Source organism: Protopterus annectens, chromosome 1.part0, assembly GCF_019279795.1.
Source record: "Protopterus annectens isolate FY-2018-M chromosome 1.part0, PAN1.0, whole genome shotgun sequence".
NCBI classification, from domain to species: Eukaryota; Metazoa; Chordata; order Ceratodontiformes; family Protopteridae; genus Protopterus; species Protopterus annectens.
The window spans coordinates 843,645,903-843,668,507 of record NC_056725.1 but is presented as its reverse complement, the minus strand read 5'-3'; the positions used below and the strand labels follow the sequence as shown (position 1 = coordinate 843,668,507).

At 39.2% G+C, this 22,605-nt stretch overlaps 1 protein-coding gene across 1 annotated transcript in view; it reads left to right on the top strand.

The window, feature by feature from the left end:
* SYNJ2 (synaptojanin 2) overlaps window positions 1–22,605 on the top strand; it is a 1,514,156-nt gene that overhangs the window by 948,873 nt on the left and 542,678 nt on the right. The window contains exon 10 of the mRNA XM_044063657.1: window positions 13,885–13,966. Coding sequence (XP_043919592.1) covers window positions 13,885–13,966 — 82 coding nt within the window. The remainder of the gene's footprint in view (window positions 1–13,884; window positions 13,967–22,605) is intronic.

Below are 22,605 nucleotides of genomic sequence, written 5' to 3'. Positions count from 1 at the left end.
GGAAAAGCCGAAAGACACAACAACAACTCTACCAAAACTATTATGAGCCTGTTCAACTAGATCCATGGCTGCTTCCTCAGTGTTTCAGTCTATCATGTCCATGGATGATATATGTGCAGCAGCAACTTGGACTACTCCCCATACCTTTGTTACTCATTACAGATTGGATCTGGTTTCCGGAGGTAGAGCACCTCCCTACATTGACCACCTCCTTACGTTGACCTAATTTTCATAGACCAGACATACACCATGTACTCAATGGAAGACCGACCTCTCTATATTGACCACCTCTGTAAGTTGTAGCTTGACCACTTGGACTGTGACACACAATATTAATTTATCCTCTATAACTTGACCAGTTGAGTCCACTCTACACCAAGGGGTAGAGGGTGTGGGCTTTTCCCCTTAGTTGTATTATTTTTTCTTTAGCATAAGTTTTTTTTTCATGTTTTATTATTACCACATGTTGGATTAGGCCTAACGTTCTATTGTTTATCACGTATTGCCGAAGATTTTTTCAACGTGAAGGACTGGTCTGAATTGTTGGTACATCCTACAATTACTGAAAAATTTTACAGTTAATCGTGACATGATGGCACAAAAGGAAGAACTCAAAGAGCTGGCATTGAAGGAAAAGGTTAATCTTCTACATTTTCTGGAAAGCAGCAGCCAAAGAAAGACAGCAGAAGATTTTGGTGTTAGCAAGACCACAGTTAGCAACATCCAAAAACATAAACATGAGTACTTGGAGAGATCTGGTAAGGAAAGTGGGGACCTACAGTGGAAAAGGAGGAAAACTTCCCCCGATTAAGTCAATAAAGCCACATTAAGCTGGCTCAAACAAATGAGGGCAGTTAACGCCCGAATCTCCATGCCGATGATCCAAAACATTGCTAAAAAATTTGCACAGGAATTCAGGATGTCAGATTTCCAAGCATCAAGTGGTTGGCTTGAGAAATTTAAACTGCAACAAGAGATCTCCCAGAAAGTCTTGTGTGGTGAAGTTCCGGTAGACGTTTTGGAAGAGTTCATCAAAAAGTTCCCGGACTTCGCCAGAGGCTTCAAAGATGACAACATCTTTAACACTGATGAGTGCAGACTCTTTTTCATGGCAATGCCTGACAGGATTGTTGTTGTGAAGGGTGACAAATGTAAAAGCAGAAAACTTTTCAAGAACGTTTCACAGTTCTGCATTGTGCTAGCTCAGCCAGAGAGAAACTAAAGCCCTTGGTAATTGGTAAATCAGCAAAGCCGCACACATTCAAGAACCTGAAGCCCGAAGACCTCCCTGTCACTTGGAGATTAAACAAATGCGCATGGGTGGCTGGTGCCCTATTTGAGAAGTGGGTAAGGGATATCGACTGAGAAATGAAGAAGAAGAAACGGTCTATTCTACTGACAGCAGACAACTGTCCTGGTCACCTAGAAGTGAATCGTCTCACAAACTTGACACTGAAATTTCTGCCTCCAAGCACAACCTCAAAAATCCAACCTCTTGACCAAGCCATCATCAAAACATTTAAAATGCACTACTGAGCCCACCTCCTGCAGTGGGTCATTACTAAAACACAAACCTGTAGTCCGCCTGTGGAAGCAACTTCATCCGCTGCAGCAGTTAGTGCTCTGGATGCTGTCCTCTGGATCAGATCTGCTTGGAATAAAGTTCAGCCAGAAATGATACAGAAGTGTTTCAAGAAAGTTGGATTTATCACAATCCAAGAGCACAATGTTTTGGCCTCATCAGACCATCCATCTCGCATGGCAGGATTCGAAGGAGTGGATTTTGAAGGTTTTGTTGCAATAGATGATGAGGTGGCAACCTGTAATGAACCTGACCCAGAAGCAATTTTCCAAGCAATATTGACTGAAATACAGACCAGCATAAAAGTGCATGAAGCAGCTGATGAAGTGGGAGAAGCAAATGAGGATGACACAGAAATTGCAGAGACTCCAAAAGAAGAAGATGTCAGGCATCTGATAATGCAGTTGAAGTCATTTGCTGTGGAAAAATGCCCAGGTATGCAGAATGGTGTAGACAGCGTTGAGTGCTTTCTCCACTTACCTTTGTAATAAGAATATGAAACAGATCAAGACTGACTCTCTTTTCAGGAAGAATGATTAAACATGAGAAAACAGTAAATGTATTGATTTTTGTGTGATACTGTATGTATGATTTTACAGTGTTTTGATTTTATATGATTTCATATGATATTCTCTAATAAAAAATGTCTAAGAAAGTAAAGTACTTGTACGTATCAGTACAGTAGGCCTGGTTCCTTATGTTGACCACCTCCATATGTTGACCAGTTTGTCACAGTCCCTTGGGTGGTCATCTTGCAGGTGTTCTACTGTACTCAGTTTTAACAGCAAATCTCTTGTCATGCTACTTGTAGAGATATATGCATCAGTGTTCTCTTTTCTGTTTTTCATGTTAATAAAGTAGTTTTGACATTGTTAAAAAATTAATAACATTTCTAAATATATTTGAGTCCCCTTGTATGATTTATAGCCTTATTGTATTTTAATAATACAAAATGTATTGGAAAATACAATTAACGTTCTTAGTTTTTATGTATTTAACACATGCAGTGATTTAAAGAAGTACCAATAAAAATGAAAACTGTTCCCTTGTAAAATGTAGTAGTATGATATTTTGTTTGTGAGGGTAGTATTTGTGAAGTGTATTGATATAGCCTCATTGTGTTTTCTCCAATCAAAATTTTCAGAAAATTAACATAATTGCCACTTTGGTTGTAGCCATTTAATAAAAAGATATTTAAAATAGATCTGTTTCGCTCTTGCCTGAAAAGGAAAGAACATGTCATTCAAGGAAACAAAATGTATGACTGGTTTTGCAAGTTTAGTTGTTTGACTTAGTTCAGCAAACCAGGATAAAAAGTGCCACCTACACATATAATAAAAACTTTTAATGAGTAACTCTTGTCATAAAGGCATCTTACAGAGGGCTTGCAATCCGCTGTGTTTACATACTGAAATAGTCTGTAAGCTCCATTCTTCGGTGACTAACAGTGTGGACAAAGTGATTTACATGTTAATGTATTTTTTTAATACAGAAAGGCATCTAAATATAGATGAAGGGGTTTCTGACAGTATCCTAAAGGAACAGATGATTGCTGCTACACAAGTTTAAACTAATTATAATATGAATGCTGCAACTAGTCCCAGCATATAGGAAGAGGATTGTGGCCCAGAATAAGAAGCCACTGAATGTCAGTTGGATCTAGAATTCAACAAATTTAATCACAATTAGAAGGTGGAAATTGGACCTTGAAAAGTTCGATAGGGATAAATGATTATTCCCCATTTCAGCATTTTAAGTTCTTACAAATGGTGGCACACTAGGCATTTCACTGTGAAGGTGGCAGACCATTCTGTCAGAACTTTTCATTATCCTTGTAATTTCAAGCAGTCATCTTCCAAATGCAACTATCCTTTGTCTCACTTATTGAAACTTGATTAGAAGTTTGACAGTTCATTTTTTTTAAAGTCAGAGAAGCCTTACTGATTTTGGAACACTCAAAATCTGTGAGATCTTAAGTGGATCTCTGACTTCAGCAATGGATTAGCCTGCATCTAAACCTAGGCCTCAAGACTGGGCATCCTAGTGGTGGTGTACTCTCTGATGTCACTGCATGTCTATATTGAGGAGATGTAGGCAGACACAAACTCCGCGATATGACAGATCATTACTGGTCAAGTACTGATCCTCATCTCTCACTTTCCTTAGTGTGAGAGCCTAAATCTACATGCCAAAGTGTAGATATCCCCTTAAATGTCTTACCTATACACCAGGAGGAATTAATGAAGCACTACAGAGTATTTGGTTGCCAGTGGTACACATCAGTAGAGCTTAGATAAAAAAAAAAAAAAAAGTTGTGCTCTTCATAGTTTAAAAAATAACTGTAAAAGAGACATAACCTTAACATTAGATTGAGAGTGCAAGTCATTCCTTCTCTGCACCCCTTGAGAGGTTTATATTAGACTATTCCTTTTCCACCTTCTTATTAAGAAAATCCCAGAGCTATTTCAGGCTATAGAGATGTCTAATGTGTGCAAATGCTATCTTCTTTTCTCAGCTGTATGTGGTATTTATTTTTCTGTAATATTATTAGGGAATATCAGTCCTGTATATCCCCTGTAATCTCATAATGAAACCAAGACCCAGACTTTCCCTATAAATGTAGTCAAGTTCTGTAAGCCTAGGAGAGCCTCATTGATTATGTTCAGACTTTCCAGTATTTTGACTTGCATTTAACCATTTTATTGGCTGAGTACATGCACACAGTACTATAAAAATTCCTAATGTGGGATAATACCATGTTTTTAAATTCTGCATGAAGTGCACACCAAATAACTTGCACTGAGATTTAAAAAGTAGCTTGCGGTGGTGAGGGTAAAGCCCTTCCACACCAGCCATGCATGAGGGATTTTTGTCATTAGCATTTATTTACTAATTTAATCAACTTAGAGGTCAGTGAACTTTGTAGAAAGGAAAATTCCACTTGCAGTGACCTAAACAGAGTGTATTTTTTGTATTCCAACAGACTTATCCCAAGTGGTTGGCAACAAGACAGTATAACACCAGCATACAGGCTGTCACAAGTCCCCTTAAAATATTTTATAAGACCCACCTTACCGGGTGGCTAAGTTTCTGCTGTCATTCCAAGGGAATCTAGTACCCGACAGCCTGGGAGGACATGATTGGCAGACCACGATCCTTTGCCAGAGATGGCCTTCATCTGTCTCCCCTGGGCTTCAGTCTTCTGGCAAAGGCTCTTGCCTCCCCTATAGTGCTTTTTTAGGCAAAGTCATGAGCACAAAATTACCAACATGAAAAATTCTTCTAAATGAAATTTAAAGGTCATGCTGCTAAACGCTAGTAGTCTTAGCATGAACCTGCACTCATTGCAAACATTCCTTGCCCTGGAGGATGCTGACATTTGTGCAGTCACTGAAACCTGATTCAAAGCTGCAGAGACAGCTTTACCAGGTTACTCATCCTACCATACTTTCAGACCCCTGACAGAGGGCTACAAAGCCAAAGGAGATGGTGTTTCAATATATATCAAAGACATACACTCCTCCAGGCTGGTCAGACAGTATGACACACATGAGACACTCCAAGTACAGTTTACTGTTGACAAAACACCTATTCAAATCTTAGGTAGTTACAGACCCCCAACCATGACTCAGGACGTCCACTCCATCTATCTGGACTTACTTGAATCCACCAAGATTCAACCCTCTACCCTGATCCTGGGTGATTTTAACTACCAAACCATAGAGTGGAAGACCTATTCTGGCCCAAACATGAACGCTCAAAGATTCTCAACTTCGTCAGTGCTAATGAATTGGATCAGCTGGTCGACACCCCTATGAGAGGTGAAAATATCCTGCAACTGGTCCTAACCAACATGAGTAGCCACTGTAGCACCCCTACAGTGCCATCCTCCTTAGTAAGATCCGACCATAAACCGATCATTCTCAAAGTCACCCCCCCCCCCCCCCTGTCAGGGTCAAACAAAAAAAAACTTTTCCAAAGCTGACTACAGTCTCCTGAGAGCAGGTATAAGCAGCTTTACAACCACTGTTCCTTCAGTTGGAACTATCACTAATGTGTAAGCCTACACCAGAAAACTATTTGAGCACCTGCATAGCTGTATGGACTCAGCAATACCTGACAGGACTAAGTCATCTTCCTCATGGAAGAGTAAACCTGTCTGGTGGACAGCAGCAATAAACAAACTCTGTAATAAAAGGAAAAAAATGCTTTCCAAGACCAAGAAGGAGCAGGTGTCAAGTTGGAAGCCATCTCTCCTTTGACTGAACAAGCAGATAAGGTCACTGGTGAAATCCTCTAAGGCTAAATTCCAGTCCATATTGGCTACATCCACTGAGGACAATCACAAGTCCTTCTTCACATACGTCTGTAATCTCAAAGGCAACACCCAAATTTGCTCTGAACTTGTGGTCAGTAACACCACACACAAACGCCGTAGATGTAGCAAACCTGCTGGCAGACAGATTTAGTGAAAACTTCACCCCCCTGTCTCCCCATTAGTAAACCAGAACATCCCCAACACCTGCCCCCCCCCTCCCTTCATCACCAGGGAGCAGGTCTTTAATGCCCACAAAGGCAAAAAAATACAGTCTCCATGGGACCCAACAACATCCCTGGCTGTATCCTACATGAACTCAGGCATGAGCTCTCAGCTCCATTAGGCACCCTATTCAACCAAAGCCTGAGCACTGGCTTCGTCCCAGCCAAATGGAGGACAGGCACTGTCATCCCTCTACACAAAGATGGCATGTCCACTGACCCAGGTAATTATAGGCCCATCAGCCTAAGTAGCCTTGTCTGCAAGGCCATGGAATGCATTATCATGGACCTTATAAACAAGGACATTGGTAACCTCCAAATGCTTGACCCTACACAGTTTGATTTTGTCAGAGGGAGATCATGCCTGTTAAACTTTGTTGACAACTTCAGTCACCAAAGCCATGAACAAGGGGAAGACAATGCACACCTCCTACCTTGACCTAGCCAAAGCCTTAACTCTCCCAACTAGGCATCAACCCAAATATTCCCAGATGGATAGCTAACTGGCTCACTGATAGAACCCACTCAATCAAAATAGGGGAAGCCACCTCTAGTAGTAGACCCGTAATGAGCGGTGTATCTCAAAGATCGGTCTTGGGGTCTCTACTGCTTGGGATATACTTGTCTGAGTTACAAGCCAAAACCAGTGATCTGTGGTTTACCAGGTTTGCAGATGACTGCAAGCTGGGTGCTGTCTTAAATTCCCCTAGTGATGTGAACATCCTCCAAGAGGGCCTTACCCAAGCTAATGACTGGTGCCAGAAGCATGGCCTCAAATTGAATGCCAAGATATGCATCATTATCCCCTTTGGAGAAAATGGCACCCCCATTAATTATCACATTAATAACAGTGTACTAAGCATGCAATCAGTCATGAGGGACTTGAGCACTCAGGTTGATAGCAGCCTGACTTTTGACCACCACATTGCCTCCATTGTATAGAAGGCTTTCTAAATGACCCACCTCATAAGTAAGGGTATTTCATCCAGAAGCGAGGAGGTTATAACATCCCTGTATACCTCCCTTATCAGACCCATTATCGAGTACAATGCCCCCCTTCAGCATGTACCTTGCCAAGCACATGCAGTAGCTGCAGAAACCACAGAGGTTCCTGACCAGGAAAATCAATGGTCTGAAACACCTATCCTATGCAGATAGGCTAAAAGCCCTGTCCCTCTACTCAGCCTCATACAGACTGCTCAGAGGTGACCTGTGTCTGGCATACAAGGCCATCTCAGACCCAGCCTTGATGGAGTTGATGCATATGCGTAAGTCAAACTCCACTTGTGCAACCCGCACACAAGGCCTCAACCTGCTCTTTGACATTAATAGAACTTGTTGGTAGGATAGATTTGTGTCCCAAAGACTCCCTCATCTGTGGAATAGACTTCTTTTCCATATCAAGTAGAGTACCTCTCTAGCCCTCCTTAAGAGGAACCTGGATGACTGGATGGGAAACAGAAAATACACCCCTGAGATCCCACATGTGTCCCTGCTGGACAGGGAAAACAGGTGCTGACTTAGTGGGAATATGGGTGAAATTCTTGGCTAGGCTTATAAGGACCACTGGGCCACTAGCCTAGTATCATCCTATAAACCTATGGACCTCAGCCTCACAAGTACTGTCATTTCTCAAGGCATCCACCTACCATACATTAAATAAAGTGGCACTCTTTTTAAAGTCAGCTGTGACACAAGGTTTTAGTCTATAATGAAATTTTAACCAAGCTTTCACCAGTGATTCAGGACAAATAACTAACCTGGCCCTCCCCAGTGGATGTTCAAATCTTATATACAACAAACTTATTGTTTCCATCCACAGTAATTAATCACTGCCTTCCCTTTATGAATAAATACTTCAACTGCTCCTACAGTCTGCTGTTGGCTGATACTTTCATGATGGATATTCCAAGGGTTAATGCATGTTGTTACTAGGCTGCGTAAAATATATTGCTTCCAGATTTAGGAACTTTGTATTATTTGCTGTATAGTACAGACTTCAGGATGGAATTGGAATGGCCACATTATCTGGCCCTGCGCATATAAATGTCTACTATAATTGCCACTAATGAATCATGTTTCTTAGTCTCTTCTTACCTACTACCTTCCAGCTGGAACAACTGTAATGAATCCTGAATAAGGCCTACCCTCACTTAAAAAAGGATTGTCCTTCCTTATAGAATGATCATTTTGTATCAAGAATGGTGCAGATATTTGTAAGACTGGTTACATTGCCAGTATCCTTTATGTGAGGCTGTTTATATTAGAGAACCTTCCCAAGATATGCTCTATTGTGTTGCTTCTATGCTGACACTAAAATGTTTTATAGGAGATAAACCAGAATTTGCATATAAGAAATGTGAAAATCTGAAACAACAGTTATGCTATAAAGTTAACTTCAGCCTTCTATGTACGAAATTATGCCAAATGCAACAACTGTATGGATTTAATTATCATAATATACTAATTATACTGTATGCTGTTGTAGGCTGTACCTGAAAACAGGCAGATTTTGTCCTTTGCAACTGCCTTGCTAGCAAGAGCAAATATGTAATGCACAGAACCCATGGGCAAATCTTGTGTCAGAGTAAGGAATATCTTCTGGCCTACTTAGTCACTGCATAGTACAGATTAAAACTACTAAGATAGGATCAAATCCATTGTAATTATTATTAACCTAGTTAGATGTTAGCACTTAACGACAATAAGCCTTAATACAACTTTCCTTAGACAGGTGGTAGGACATGACTATTGGAAATACATTTACCTGTTGAAGGTTACCTGGGATTGATTCAGTGATTCCCAACTAAACCAATAGTAAATGCTGTCACAACAGTATTCACAAGTAGGAGAAATTGCTGTATCTTAACGTTTTTTAAATTGAAACCAAAAAGCTAATCCATTCTAAGTTGTAGATGAAATAAAGCTGAATGTGCTGACCTTCTGGCTACGCTATCAGACATTATATACTGCCATTTAAAAGTTTAAACCCAGCTTTGGAGATAAGAAGAAAATAACAGTTGTCCTGATTATGTTATCATAGCACAACCACAGCTCTTCTCTCCTTTGTAGACTCAGTCAACCACAATGTAACGGTGAACAAAATATCCATATCCTCTTTTCATCTGCCTGGAAGCCTTCGATATGGTCAACCACCAACCTTCAACTTCTAAGAAAGCTAACAACATTACATCTTACTTAAACCAACCATAAGCTGGGTTATCTAGTATCTCTCTAGTAGAAAGCAGGCAGTCCAGTGGCAAGAAACAGCCTCAGACCTACTCCCTCTCCCCATTCAGGTCCCAAGGATCTATCTCCTTCTCCCTCTTTCTTATTTATTTTCATACCTGGCCTCAACCAACTCAAAGCCACCTACCTTGTCTATATGTGGATGATCACACTGATCTCAACTGATGAATCTCCAGCCTCTCTGCAACCAAACAAAAACAAAACTGTGTCTGTCTGGTTCTTGGAACTTAAACTCTTAACTTAACTGCCAAAACCAAATTAAATCTCTTTTCCCCACCTCTCTGTGACCCAAACTAATAGAACCCAACAACAACACCCAATCCCTCCTCATGTGTCACCCCCACAAATGGGACCATTATATCTACCCTGTATCCATACCACTACTAGGGGAAGACCATAAACTTAAATACTATATATATGTATGTAAACTATAAAGAATTAAAACGTTAACAATAATCAGTCAATGATTGTATATGATAAAGGCCTGCTGCTACTCAACTGACACCCATGACGTACTGCCCGAACCACCACTCTCCACCTCCCTCATCCCTCCCTCAAGGTTCTCCCTTAAACTTAAAACAACTAACAAAAGATCTAAATCACACCAATAGATTCATAACAGGAATCATCAAACCAGCTCATCACTGCCTATCTTGAAAGGTCTTACTGACCAAAAAATGTCCAAAACTGTCAATTTTTACCAAATTATCGAACCCAAAAGTATTATAAACCTCACAGGTACTACAAATATCTACCATCTACTCAACCTTAACTCCTCCAACCTTTAACTCAACTCTCAGCAAGGTATTCATTCAACAGGTTAAATAAAATCAACAATGCTGGTGGTGCACACGGCAATGCCAATTCCCAGCCAAAATCCTACCAAGACACTACCAAAAACCCCTGACTTAAACCACTACAGCCAATTTAAATTACATCTTAATTAGAATTTGGTTGCCTTCTGGTCCGTGCCTTGAACAAGTCTTATTATGCCATTCGTATAGTCGCATTCTGTTTCTCCTCCTTAAAAACCCCCAACCTAACCTAACACCCTATTAAAGCCCATGGCTTCTCTGGCATTCTTCTCTTTCTATTTTGTTTTTGTTATTAATTTTAGTAAGCATCAGTTTATTTAATTGTTTTGTTTTTATAATATTGTAACCTGTATGTTATTTTATTGTTATTTGTTTATGTATTAATTTCATTGTATATGTTCTTGTATATATTTTTTCTAGTTTTTGTTATGAAATCCAGTGAAAATGGGCGGGCCACCACTGAAATGACACATGTCCCCAGGAAAAATGCCCGTCAATAAAAAGTATAAAAATAAATAAAATAAATGTTTAAAGCAATTGTTTTACTTGGTTGATTTTTTTTTTTTTTGTTACAGTTCCTGGGTATTTGTCTTTGATAGGCATGTGTGGAGTTTTGATATTCCTCTGTGTCTCCCTAGCTTTTCTGTGGGATCTCTACTTTCCTCCCACCTGCTAAAAACACGATGGTCCATCTGCTATTGTAATATGCATATATTTATTTCATGTATCCCTACCCTTGTGGCCTGGGCTGGGATGATAAAATAAATAAACTTAAAAATGTATTCTGTCCTGTTGTTTTTATTTTTATGACTATGAATTACCATGCCTTCTCATGCATTAACTTCAGTGTGTGCACCATAGACTCCCACTATATTGACAGTCTTTTCATGGATCTACTTTGCTAAACTGAATTTAGCAAATCTCTGTTATTTATGCCACTTCCTTGTCCAAGACAAGATTGTATTCCTAGAACAGTGGATTCTGTAGAAAGAAGTGTCTATTAATTGTGAAAGATCCATTCTGACCCAGTGTCAGGAAATTGCCTTCACAGGAATGAAGCTGGTCCACCCTTGGGTCCCCACCTTTGGGATTGATGGCTGCCATGGTTTTCATTATATCGTTTCCATTCCTGAGAGTGTAGTTGTTGTACAGAACTGGGCTGTGTCATTTGGCTGAGTTAACACACATGCTTAAATCTTCTTGGTGTTATATCCCTGTCAATGAGTGTGGGAACTGTGTGTAGACCTCACTATCCTTCAGCTGAACCTTCCATTTCTGTAATCATTCCCAGGTGTGCTTAGAAACTTCACTGGTAGGATGAAGAGCCCACCTTGGCTTCTTCATAGCAGGAAAGTTACAGTTTTGTTTATCTGTCTGGCCCTAAAAGCTTTGAAGAAGCTGTTGTATTTGAGGTCTTCCTAATTAAATCCAGCAACCATTTTCATTCTGTTATCTAAACCAGAAAGAGGCGACATTGGGTCATGCTAGCTGTTCAGTATGGTAGTTTAGCTTTGCCAAAGAGTCTGTATTGTGGGAATTGACACTCTCGATAGGACTCATCTTGAATGAAGTGAACATGCTGAAAGATTCCTGAGTAGTCTAGCAGCAGATTTGGAGCTTTGTCTGATGCAGACAGTTTGGAATTGTGGCATTCAGGAGATTTACCTGTTTACTGTTTATGAGAATGTGGTTCTTTTCCTTTTCCTGCTTGGTACATTTTTTATCCTCTGGAGAAGGGTGCTTTTTTACACCTTCTGTTCAGCATGTTGTTCCAAACCTCATTCCTAAACTCAGAGAATAAAAAACAAAATGGTTCCTTTTCACGTCATTGTGGGTGAAGGTTGTAGTTTCCGGTTAATTATGTCCCTTAGATATACCTGAAGTTTTGCTAGTTCTAGCCAAGGAGATTTTCCATGACTGGAACAGCAGCTGCTTCATCTGAGAGTCTCACTGTTGCTGTAATTTTTATTGCAGTGAATCTCCTTTTGGAAATTTCCTAAGTTAACAAAAGTGCCAGGAAGCCTTCCTCCAGGCTGATGTATTTTGCCAATTTGAAGAGGTTCTCTGTTTTGGTTCATTGGTATCCTATAATGTCCCAATTTATCTTACAGGTGATTCTGACCTGTGTCAGGTACCTGATGACTTTGGCTTAAGATATTCCATGGTCACTGTGCATGTGGCAGCTATTTTTGCCAGTCATGATGTAAAGTACAAAACTGTGGCCCAGCACTGGTTGAAAAAGGGGTTCTGTACCCGTGCCCACCTTTTAAAAAGTGCACCCCAATGGGATCTGAATTTCATGATTAGCAAGCTTGATCATTCCCCTTCCATAAATCACATGGCTAAGTAGTGCTGAAGTAAATTTCTTGGAAAATGCTTTTCTTGGTGGTTATCCCATCTTGGGTAGGAAGCATTATCTTATCTTTCACAAAGACTGGGTGTTCCTTAGAAGCAAACTACATTTCTTCTGAAAAGTTATGTGTAAAATGTCTTTTAATCAGTAATTACATTTAAATCGCCTTTTTTATGAACGTAGAAACAAGGGGAGAAAGAGCCTTTCCTCATCCTAGATGCACACCATCAGCTCAGGGTTTCACTTGAGTTTAGGAAGGCAAACAGTAATTCACTTCCCTCACTTCAATAATGAAGGGTGGCAGTTGACAGGCAAATACAGTCCAGGTGTGTTCTTAATTGTACAATTATTGCCATTAGGTTTGTCACTACCCATTGAAAAGTGCTGTGGTTAAAGGCACATGTACAAGAGGTGGAGTATCTGCTGGTCCTTGCTTCAGAACTGTCTCCATGGTGGTCATTTGTGCTGTGGCCTCTTGAGTGGCAGGTTGGACTTCACTAAACCTTACTGTCTAGAATGTAACTATGAGTTTAACCCTGTTTAGTAGATTGATACTTCCAGATGACATCTTTTGTGGGTTTCATGTTAGCTGTTCTCCAGCTTCTTTCAACATCAGAATTCTACTCATATTTCAGACCTGTCAAGGAAGGGGCCCCCAGTGTAGCCATAACAACTGTGTTCACAGAACAGCTTGTACAGTAAGAAGGGACTCTCCTTGATGAGTCATAAATATCTCCTGCCATCTCACACTGCCTAGAAGGCCTCACTATCCAGCATCTGCTTTTGGATGCTTCCTGCAAATTCTTACGCAAATATTTATATAGCACTTGTAAGCAACACAGGTGGCAAACTTTCACTACTGGTTTTGTTGATTTGAAGGATGTTTGCTTGCTCCATAGTTTGATGCAAACTTGCAAGCGCAGGTACTAGGGTGCACTCCATCTGTGGCATGTGGCAGTGTGGCACGCATCAGCAGGGTGCGCAAATCCCTGAGTGTGGCATATCAGACAAAAAATGCTGAACTGGAATGGCAGAGAGGATAAACCTGGTCACAGACCCACCAGGAAAAGTCCTGTTTTAACCAATAAGTAAGGTAAACATACATCTGTTATTTAGTAAAGAGGCTGTTCTGAGGGCTGGTTATCTTGTGCATAGTTACTATATTCATTGCTCTATTGTGTAAGATCTTATTTCATTTCAGATGACCCGCCACTTACTTTTATTATTGCTTGCCATTGTCTGCATTAAGTGCTTCATGCATATCATGACAGAAGTATTTCTGAAATTTAAGTAAGCATAGCTGTATTTATTTAGCATGATTAATATGTTTTGTTTTCTCTTTAAAGTTTTCAGAGAGGCACACTTAGAATTAATTGCCTTGACTGTCTTAGCCGAACACAGAATGTGCAGTCGTTCATTGCACTTGTGGTAAGTCTTGCAATAATTAATTTTTCCTTTGTTTGCCTTATAGTATTAGAATTTTAGCAGCAGTAGCCATTTAAGATTATTTTACAAAGAATGTAAGATCTGACCAACATCTGCTTTCTGTTATTTGATCAGTCATAGTCCTGTTATCTATTTATTCTCCACATAGCATTATATTAATCTGGCCTGGGTTCCCCATAGTTAGATAGAGCTACAAATGAGTACAGTGTGCTTTTACTATTTTTTTATTACTTCCTTTCACTGTGGTTATATATTCTTTGCTTATCTAATAAATGCATGTTACCAGTAAGGGGATAGAAAGTGCATTCTGATACTGGATATCATTGTATGCTCAAAATAGTGCTGTTATGAACCTTTGCGTAAAAGGAAGTAAGATGTTATGTTTACAGTGTCAGTTTCTAATGTCCCATGATTAATTTGCAGCCGATTACTGTATTATCGATGGTTTAGGATAGGTCTGGTTTCCAGCACCCTGATGCTTAACAGCAGCTGCTTTTGCTCATAAATAGCTAGGGATTGCACTCTAACACATGCTCGTTAATGATGCTATCTGCTTAACCATGAAGTGGTCTGAGTCATATGACAGAGAAGTATTTATAAAGCAAAACAGCAGCAATATTTTCAGTTATGACTTGGAAGCTGGTAGTAGCTGCACACTAAAATTCAGAGCTGTGCATGACAAAACATTGATTATTATCACTTTGTATCAGCTGTGTAGTCAGCTGCATGGTGAGTTACCAGCAAGATGATAAAATGTAAACAATAAACTGTGGCAGGTGAGCGCATAGTTAAGGCTGTGAGCTTCTAACAAGATTCATCCTGTAGTCATCAAAGGCTTTCAGACTTCTTTTTCAAATTGATTCACAGCATTTTTTCTAAAATAGACAGTGCTCCTGGGTCACACATAAAAGCACTTGTGTATTTTGCACATACACAGCTAACAAATAAACTAAAATAAAAAACAAACAAAAATAGTCGTTAATAAAGCTCATCTGTCATATGAGCAAAAAGGCAATATTACCTCCCATTCTTATCTAAGGATGAAAAAAAATAAATGCTGATTTTTGTGTTGGATTTTCCTAGTGGTGTGAGAAAAGGATATGTCCAAGTACACCACACATCACTCTGCCTATGTCATTTACCTCTGATGCCATAACATTAAGGAGACTGTGGAAGTAGTTATGTTTATTAACCCCACATCTTTCTGTAGAAGAGCAGCCAGCCATGGAGAGGACTAAATATCTTCCTCCCTTCAGCCAGTTATAAAGATTGCTAGACTGGCTTCTAAACTCAGAATATTAGCAATAAAGGTGCATGACTTGTCTGTCTGTTTCATTCTGTTCCAGACCTTTAATAAGTTGTTTGTTTTGATGTAGTTGTAGAAGAACATATTTGACTTTGAGATTGCTTTTTCAGCAGGTAGCTACCAAAAGGACTATCGGTAGTGCCTTATTCCACAGCTCAAGAAACTTTGGCTCCTTGTGCATTTGGTACTGAGCCAAGACAGAATAATACAGCTATAAACAGGAAAGCTCCCGCCACCTCCTTCCAATATTTTCTCTGCTGTATGCCCTTCAATCAGATGCTGAGATTCCATTATCATTAATTCACTACTTGTATCCTTCATGTAGAATTTATTTTAAAGGAGAAATTTAAAGTGTTTCTGTGGGGTACATTTAACATAGTTGTACCATTCTTATTTATCCTTGGTTGCCACCACAGTAGTATCAAAAGAGTCGCACAGCAAACATGCTTTTCAGAAAATCATCTCTTCGACTAGGAAGCATTTGAAGTGTCCTTGTCCAACAAAGTAATAGCCAAGATGCAAGAATTGTCAGGTCATCCTTCAACAGACTTATTCTTCTCCATAACAGCAAACTAGAACAGCACTGGGATAAGAAAAGGAATGCTTTTCCCAAGTGGATCTTTCTGATCCAGTACTCAAAGTAGCTACTCTAAAGAAGTAACATTCCCTTTCTCAAGATCAATGGTTTCTTACAGTGAATAAATGTTTTCTGACCACTCAAATAGTAACAATTAATTTTCCTGTTTGTTATGCTACTGTAGTAAGTCTGGCTACTCTACATTAACCACCTTGGAGACGCAGCGGTATAGAAGAGTCTATACTCCATGCCCCAGCCATAAATTGCTCACTCACTCACTTCTCTTATCTGGGAGAAGTTCAGGCACTGTCCTTGTTTAGTGCCTTTTCTGCACATGTCTTTTGTAGTTCTTTTTTGCCAGCAGCACTCAGACCATCTGCTGAAATCATGGAGAGCTCTGTTTCTCCCAGAACAAAAATGTCTGGCCTATGCCCATGGAATTGGGCTCATTCATAGTGAAGGGGAAGGTGAGCCTATGAGCCAAGAGATTTCTGATAATGCTGGCCAAGGAATTACATCCAGCTGCAGCAACATCCTAAATGTATCACTATGTGTTTTTTGTCTTTAGCCTCACAGTTTAACAAAGCAGATTAAAGCTATGAGCTGTTGATGAGAATTGTCCATGGTTTACTTTCCAAATTAGTTAAGAAAACAGTGCTCCTGGGTCACTATTGGCAAAAGGCAGTTGTGCCTAGTAGACTTGCTCAGTTAAATAAAAATTCCTATGGCAGTGTTGGAACCTAGATGGTTGTATGTTCCCACGTGTGAATCATTCCCTGACTTAACATCATGCCCTCTTTGGCAGTTCCATACCTCAACCTCAAAACACAAGAAATCTAGACAAAGCCAAAAATAAAAAGGGGGGAGAGTAAAGGCCCAAAATCTGGGACAATTTTTAAATGTTGCTCTTATAAACTTAGAAGGTTGCTAGAATAATGGGTTTTACATTAGTAAGTATTTTCTGAAGGATGCTTATTGACTTCAGTCCACTTTAATGCTGAATGATCTGGCAGAAAAATACATTTTTTTATGAGGAGTATACCTGAAATATAAGACAAAAATCTACCCATTCTGAGAAAATCTGAATAGCTGAGAGGTATGGACAGTTCAAAGCACACAACTCTAGCCTCCACACCTAGTGAAGTGAACCCATCCTCTGACTTGTGCTCATCAGTGCTAAGGATTGGATGTCTTACTCCCCTAGGATGGGTGAGCTGATATCAGCAACTTATTCCCACCATCCCTAGAAGGTTCCTCCATCTCCAGGGCTGCTATTCATTCTCAGGTCATCTGAGTAACAATCAGGGTTGTATTTATTTGTGCCAGAGAGCCAGCATATTTATTAAGAGTTTCCATGCAAATGTCCTTTGTGTGTAGTAGTTCACTTTAGTCTTGATGGACATATTTTTTTAAAAAGTAAGCAGTCCGAGTACATTGTGAACTGTTGAAAATGAAGGATACCAAGTACTCCATTATTCCTTCCTTCTTTCCTTATTGAAATTCTTAAATCTGCGCATAATGTACTTTAGCTTCACCCTGACACCAAGATCCATTTAAAAAGAAGACTGACCTCATCAGCCATATGTAGTTTGAACTCCCCAGTCTAGCAGTCTTTCACAGTGTAATGTTTAGTCATTTCTTTAAGCCTCCAGATGTACAGCTTGTGAGTAGCTGTCCAGTAAAGTCAACCCTTTTGATTTAAGAAATAAATGTTATCCTTGTCCACAGTTTCAGGCTCTTAACTGCCTGCCACATATGCCTTTTTCTTAGAAAATACTGTTACATCAGTTATCAGAAATACTGAGAACCAGTTCAAAGGTGGACCTTCACATTTCATTTATTGTTCTTGTTGTACACTTGTTCTTTCCTTCTGAATGGATTTGACTCACTTCCTTCACGAAAAATACTAAATTATCTATTAATGTTCATTTTGGTGTACAGGCCATTTTTAACACGGGAGTTAAGGACTTTACTTTAGATTTGTAGGAAAAGGCTGTCTCGTTTATGGGGAGATGTGATAACCCTTCTTATACCGGTGGATACTCAAGTTTCAGTAGCAGTTGAAGAGTCAGAAAGGCAGCTGAAAAGTAGACCGACTAAGCAGTTTATACTAGTTCACCTTCCAGGTTGGTGACATAATATGGATTTTCCAGCCTTACTGGAGAGTTCACTTGATATATTGATGGAAACTGACATGACTACTTTAGAGGCTGCTTGATTCAGTAGAATGACCAGGCCTATGTGACATGTCCTGGCTCTGTGAAAACCAGTGCTAACCTGGATGTCAAGTCCATTTCTTGCTTGTCAGCTGGGGTGTTTTGGTAGGCTTAGTACCTCATTCTTATAGTATCATGGCATACTACTACTCCTTGCCATCCATTGACATTTATGTGTTACAGTGAACAAATGAGACCAGAAAGGGCTTTTAATAGAGAATGACTATCTTAATTTCAACATGCTGGTGACAGGAGCTGGAGAAGAAAGTAACTTTTAAAAAAGAAGCAGCTACCAGCTCAGTGGTGCTGAGAAAGGGGCATTCAGGGTTGAAATATAAGCTTGGTTGCTGGATCAGTAGATGGTGGGGGGATGCTTGCATGGATAGATACCAGGTTTGGTCTGTCTGGAGGATCAGTGTTGTATTGCATAACCATCAAGCTCAGCAGGGAAATGTTAAGCAGGTAGGCACTGCAGATTGAGGGATGACATCAGATACTTTCATGAGTGTTCCTGTATGAAAGAAGTTCACATTAATTACATGAATGGGTATGTTGCAGCTGAGTAGCAAAGGTAGGTATGGCATAGTCCAAAAAAAAAAAATACTCAGTCCCACTGTGTGACGCCACTTGGAACAATTATACTGAAGCCTCCTCTTGTACAGGATAATGACTGGACATATGTTGGGCAGTAGTTAACCCCTAATTACTTTATCAATGGGGTGCTAGCAAACTTTAGAAGAAAGAAGAGTAGCAATGTTCTTCTGTACCAAAGTTGTTCTGTAACCCTCCCAAGCTAGGTGTCTTGCTCATAACTTGCAGAATGCCAGAGAAACCTTGTGTCAGTGTACCACCTATCATGTATGTCATATGGAAGGTAAGCCCCCTGTAATCTGTAGTCCTTATACTTTGACCTTTCCACATGTACCATTCACCTGTCCCATCTCTGACAGATTTTTGAGATTTCTGTTAGGTAGCATAGCCCAATAATATCTTGGAGATGTTCTCTTTTATGTGCTACAGTTCACAATTTCTACAATTTTCTTTGTATAGTTTCAGAAGTATTTGAAGGAAATGCTTCAGAAAGGTTAAATGAACCTGTTCCTCAAGGACTGTAAACAAAGACCTTTTTATTCAAGACTGTTATTGGTCCTGTTGGTGGCAGGAAGGTTCATACTGAGCTGTAACAGTGACACTCTTCATAAATGGATAAACTTTTATGTCTTCATGCCAGTGTGTTTCCAGTTGCTGCTACCCATCCTTTCATATAGCCAGTGTCTTTGTTCTCTAGATATGGAGAGTGCATCTTGACATACCTCATTTGGACAGTCTCTGTAAGATGCTGCATTCTTATTTCATGGGAGGCTCAAACATGTGTGAAAATGTACTGTTTTTAAAATATTTATTTTGGGGTATTTCATTAGAAGAGTAAGCTAAAATAAAAATTAGACAATGTATGTATATGTTTGATGGTGAAAGAATTATGTCATAACCTGAGCTTACTCATGTCATTTGTGTGAGTTAGTAGATTGTTTGCCTATTTAATTCCCTCAGGGAGGTGGCCTGTATCAATTATTCTTTTCAGCCACAACCCAAGTCAAATGGCAAATACAAACAAAATGTCAAGTAATGCATTTATAATCATTTATTTTTCAAATATGTTTTAAAACATGGTAGGTACAAATGAGAAAAAAGGAAAGTGCTGGGTGTGAGCAGAATTTTAAAGGAAATGAAGTGTACATTTGTAGGAATTTGCACTGAGCACTGCAAGAGATATTTGAGGAAAGGATTCCTGAACAGAGGGAGAGCAGGAAGGCTCGTAATGTCTGGTGGTAATGAGTTCCACATGATCATGGCAAGTTTGTCAAAAGCTGTCTCCAGTACTGGAGAGCATGGGTATGGATCTTTACAAGGTGATAATACTAGATTTATCGACTCCAAATGGGTAGTGATGAGAAATTGCCAAGACATCATATGTAAAAGGGAATACAAAAATCAAGACAGAGACTTTTGTAAGGACCTAAACCTTGTCTGCAATGTAAATAGGACATGTTGAAAGAAAGGTATGTGTCTCAAAGAATACCCCTTATCTGAAATAGGATTTTCTTCCATGTGAAGGAAAGCTCATCCCTAACCCTATTTAAATGTAACTTGGACCAATGGATGGAAAGTTACAAATTTACCCCTGGTTTGGCACCTGTGTCTCTAATGAGTAGGGGCAGTCTGTGAATGCTTGATGTGCTGAACCGTATAAACTAACTGTAAGATTCCTTGGCATATTGACATATGTCAGCATTATTTTGATAAATTTAGGGTTAAGCTTGCCTAGACTTAAAATGTCTCTTGGTCTGATAGCCTAGTAACCACTTATGAATCTATGGGAGAGGTTTTTTTTACTTGGTTATAGAGAAAAGGACAGCCTTTTGATGATTGGGAAGGATATTTGTAGAAGTTGAGTATAAATTACTGAATGCAGGAAATCAGCTAAGTTGATTAAGCAACACCTTTTGTTTTATGCCCTGTGGGGTAATAAAGAATTCTGGAAATTGAAGGAATAGTATATTTGAGTCTTGGAGTAAAGATGCTTTTTGACAATAAATTTACTCATGTCAGAACTGAGGATGTTTGTTAATGAATAAGCAATTTTAAGTTTGTTTAGTACTTTAATAGTGATATTAGTGTGGTTGTGAAAGGTTTGTGAGGGTCCAGAAGAATGCTTATATGTTTGTGGTCGTCAGGGTAGAAGTTTGAATTGCTTTGGGGTCACAGCATTGGATAAGGTGGAGGGTATATGATGTGGTGTTTAAGAGATTGTAGATTTACTCAGAATTTACTGTAAAGTTTTTGGTTAGAAAGCATAAAGATGATTTTAATCATCATCTTGGAATCATCTTGGATGAAGTGCAAATTATTCTAAATGATTCTTATGAGAAAGTCATCTGTGTGTAAAGAATCATTTTGAGTTGGTGAAGTCATGCGAAAGAAAGAGAGGTTACTGATGAAGAAAGAAAAGAGAATGGGACCTAGACTTGGTCCTCGAGGAACACCAGTTTGAAGATTAACTGTTGTGGAGAAAGTATTGCCAAAGAGGACCTGAAGTGATCTGTTAGACAAATAGTTTTTCAGATATTGTATTGTTTCACTGCACAAGATTTTGTTAGAGAGATGAGTGAGAAGCAGAGAGTGGTGAGTTAGAAAGCTTTTTTTGATCAACCGAGAAGCTGTGGTAAACAATATTTGTTATTAAATATCTAATTTGTCACTAGAAATGGAACAGGCTGTAAAATGTCTTGAATCTGAAATCTGTATATTTGGTATGGACTGAAAATCTTATATCCTTAGACAAAGGATAAGATATGACTAACTGTCTCAAAATTTCTAGCTCAGGCTAAGAAGTTGGACATGAGTCTTTAATGTTTTGATTGAGTGAAATTAGTAGCTTTGGGCAGAAGAAGAATTATAACTGTTTTTAATTCATGAACAAGTGTGAAATGGGAAGACTATAGATGCAAGAAGTAGGTAATGATGTAAACATTTTTAAAAGCCTTGCTTTATTGACTTAGTATTCATGCAAATATAAGAAATAGCAGAAGTCAATGCAAACTCTGCAGTCTGTCATTCATGGTAAAGGCAACGATAACAGAGAAAATATACTGGTGGCTGATCCATTTACTAAGCCACATTTAATCTCCTTTCTTTTCTTTAATAAACATGATAGGTCTGTCCAGTACCTGTGATATCAAAGGAATATGTTATAGGCAATCACAGTGCTGAAAATCACTTCCGGGCAACCTATACTGATTTATCCTAGCCTGAATAATTTGTGTGGTTTTCATAGTCCTTTGATCCAATGAAAGCTCTCTGTTGTCTCGCTCCGTATGCATACACTGATCCCACAGAAACCAATTACTAACAACAGTATTTTTCATCTTGCCTTCTTTTACCATGATCTTGCCTTCTTTTATCAATCTCAGGTCTGCTTGTTGTATTTCTTACATAATACGAACTACTTCAGCCATGTTCAAATCATCCCTTGATTTCCATTTTCTTGTAATACTTTTTTTGCTGCTAACAAAAACGAACAACTCATGGCTCAGGAAAGTAAATATGTTTTCTAATGTCAGCTCAATGTGAGATCCTCCCAGGTCATTTATGATGTGTTGGACCCACTCCTTTAACCTAACTAGTTTGGGATAGGCCTAACAAATGTCCTTCTAGTTGACTATCACCTTTCCATCACATTCCAACAACTATTAGACTCATTAGGTAACGTGAAATTCAGCTTAGACAGAGGATAAAAAAACCTGGGTAGGAACTTTGACCGGAAAATTTTAAATCCTTTGGCTCTAGTAGCAAACTTGAGGGCTTGCCAAAACCTGGTTCAGTGTTCTGCTTGTATATTGTAGTATCTAATCTTCTCTCTCATTTCTTCCTCACTGAGTCAGGTTGCCCCAGATGGTTGTTGTGCAGTATTTTATATCCTCTACTAACTGCTCTTTTCTTCCCTTCTGTAGTTCTTGGTTTA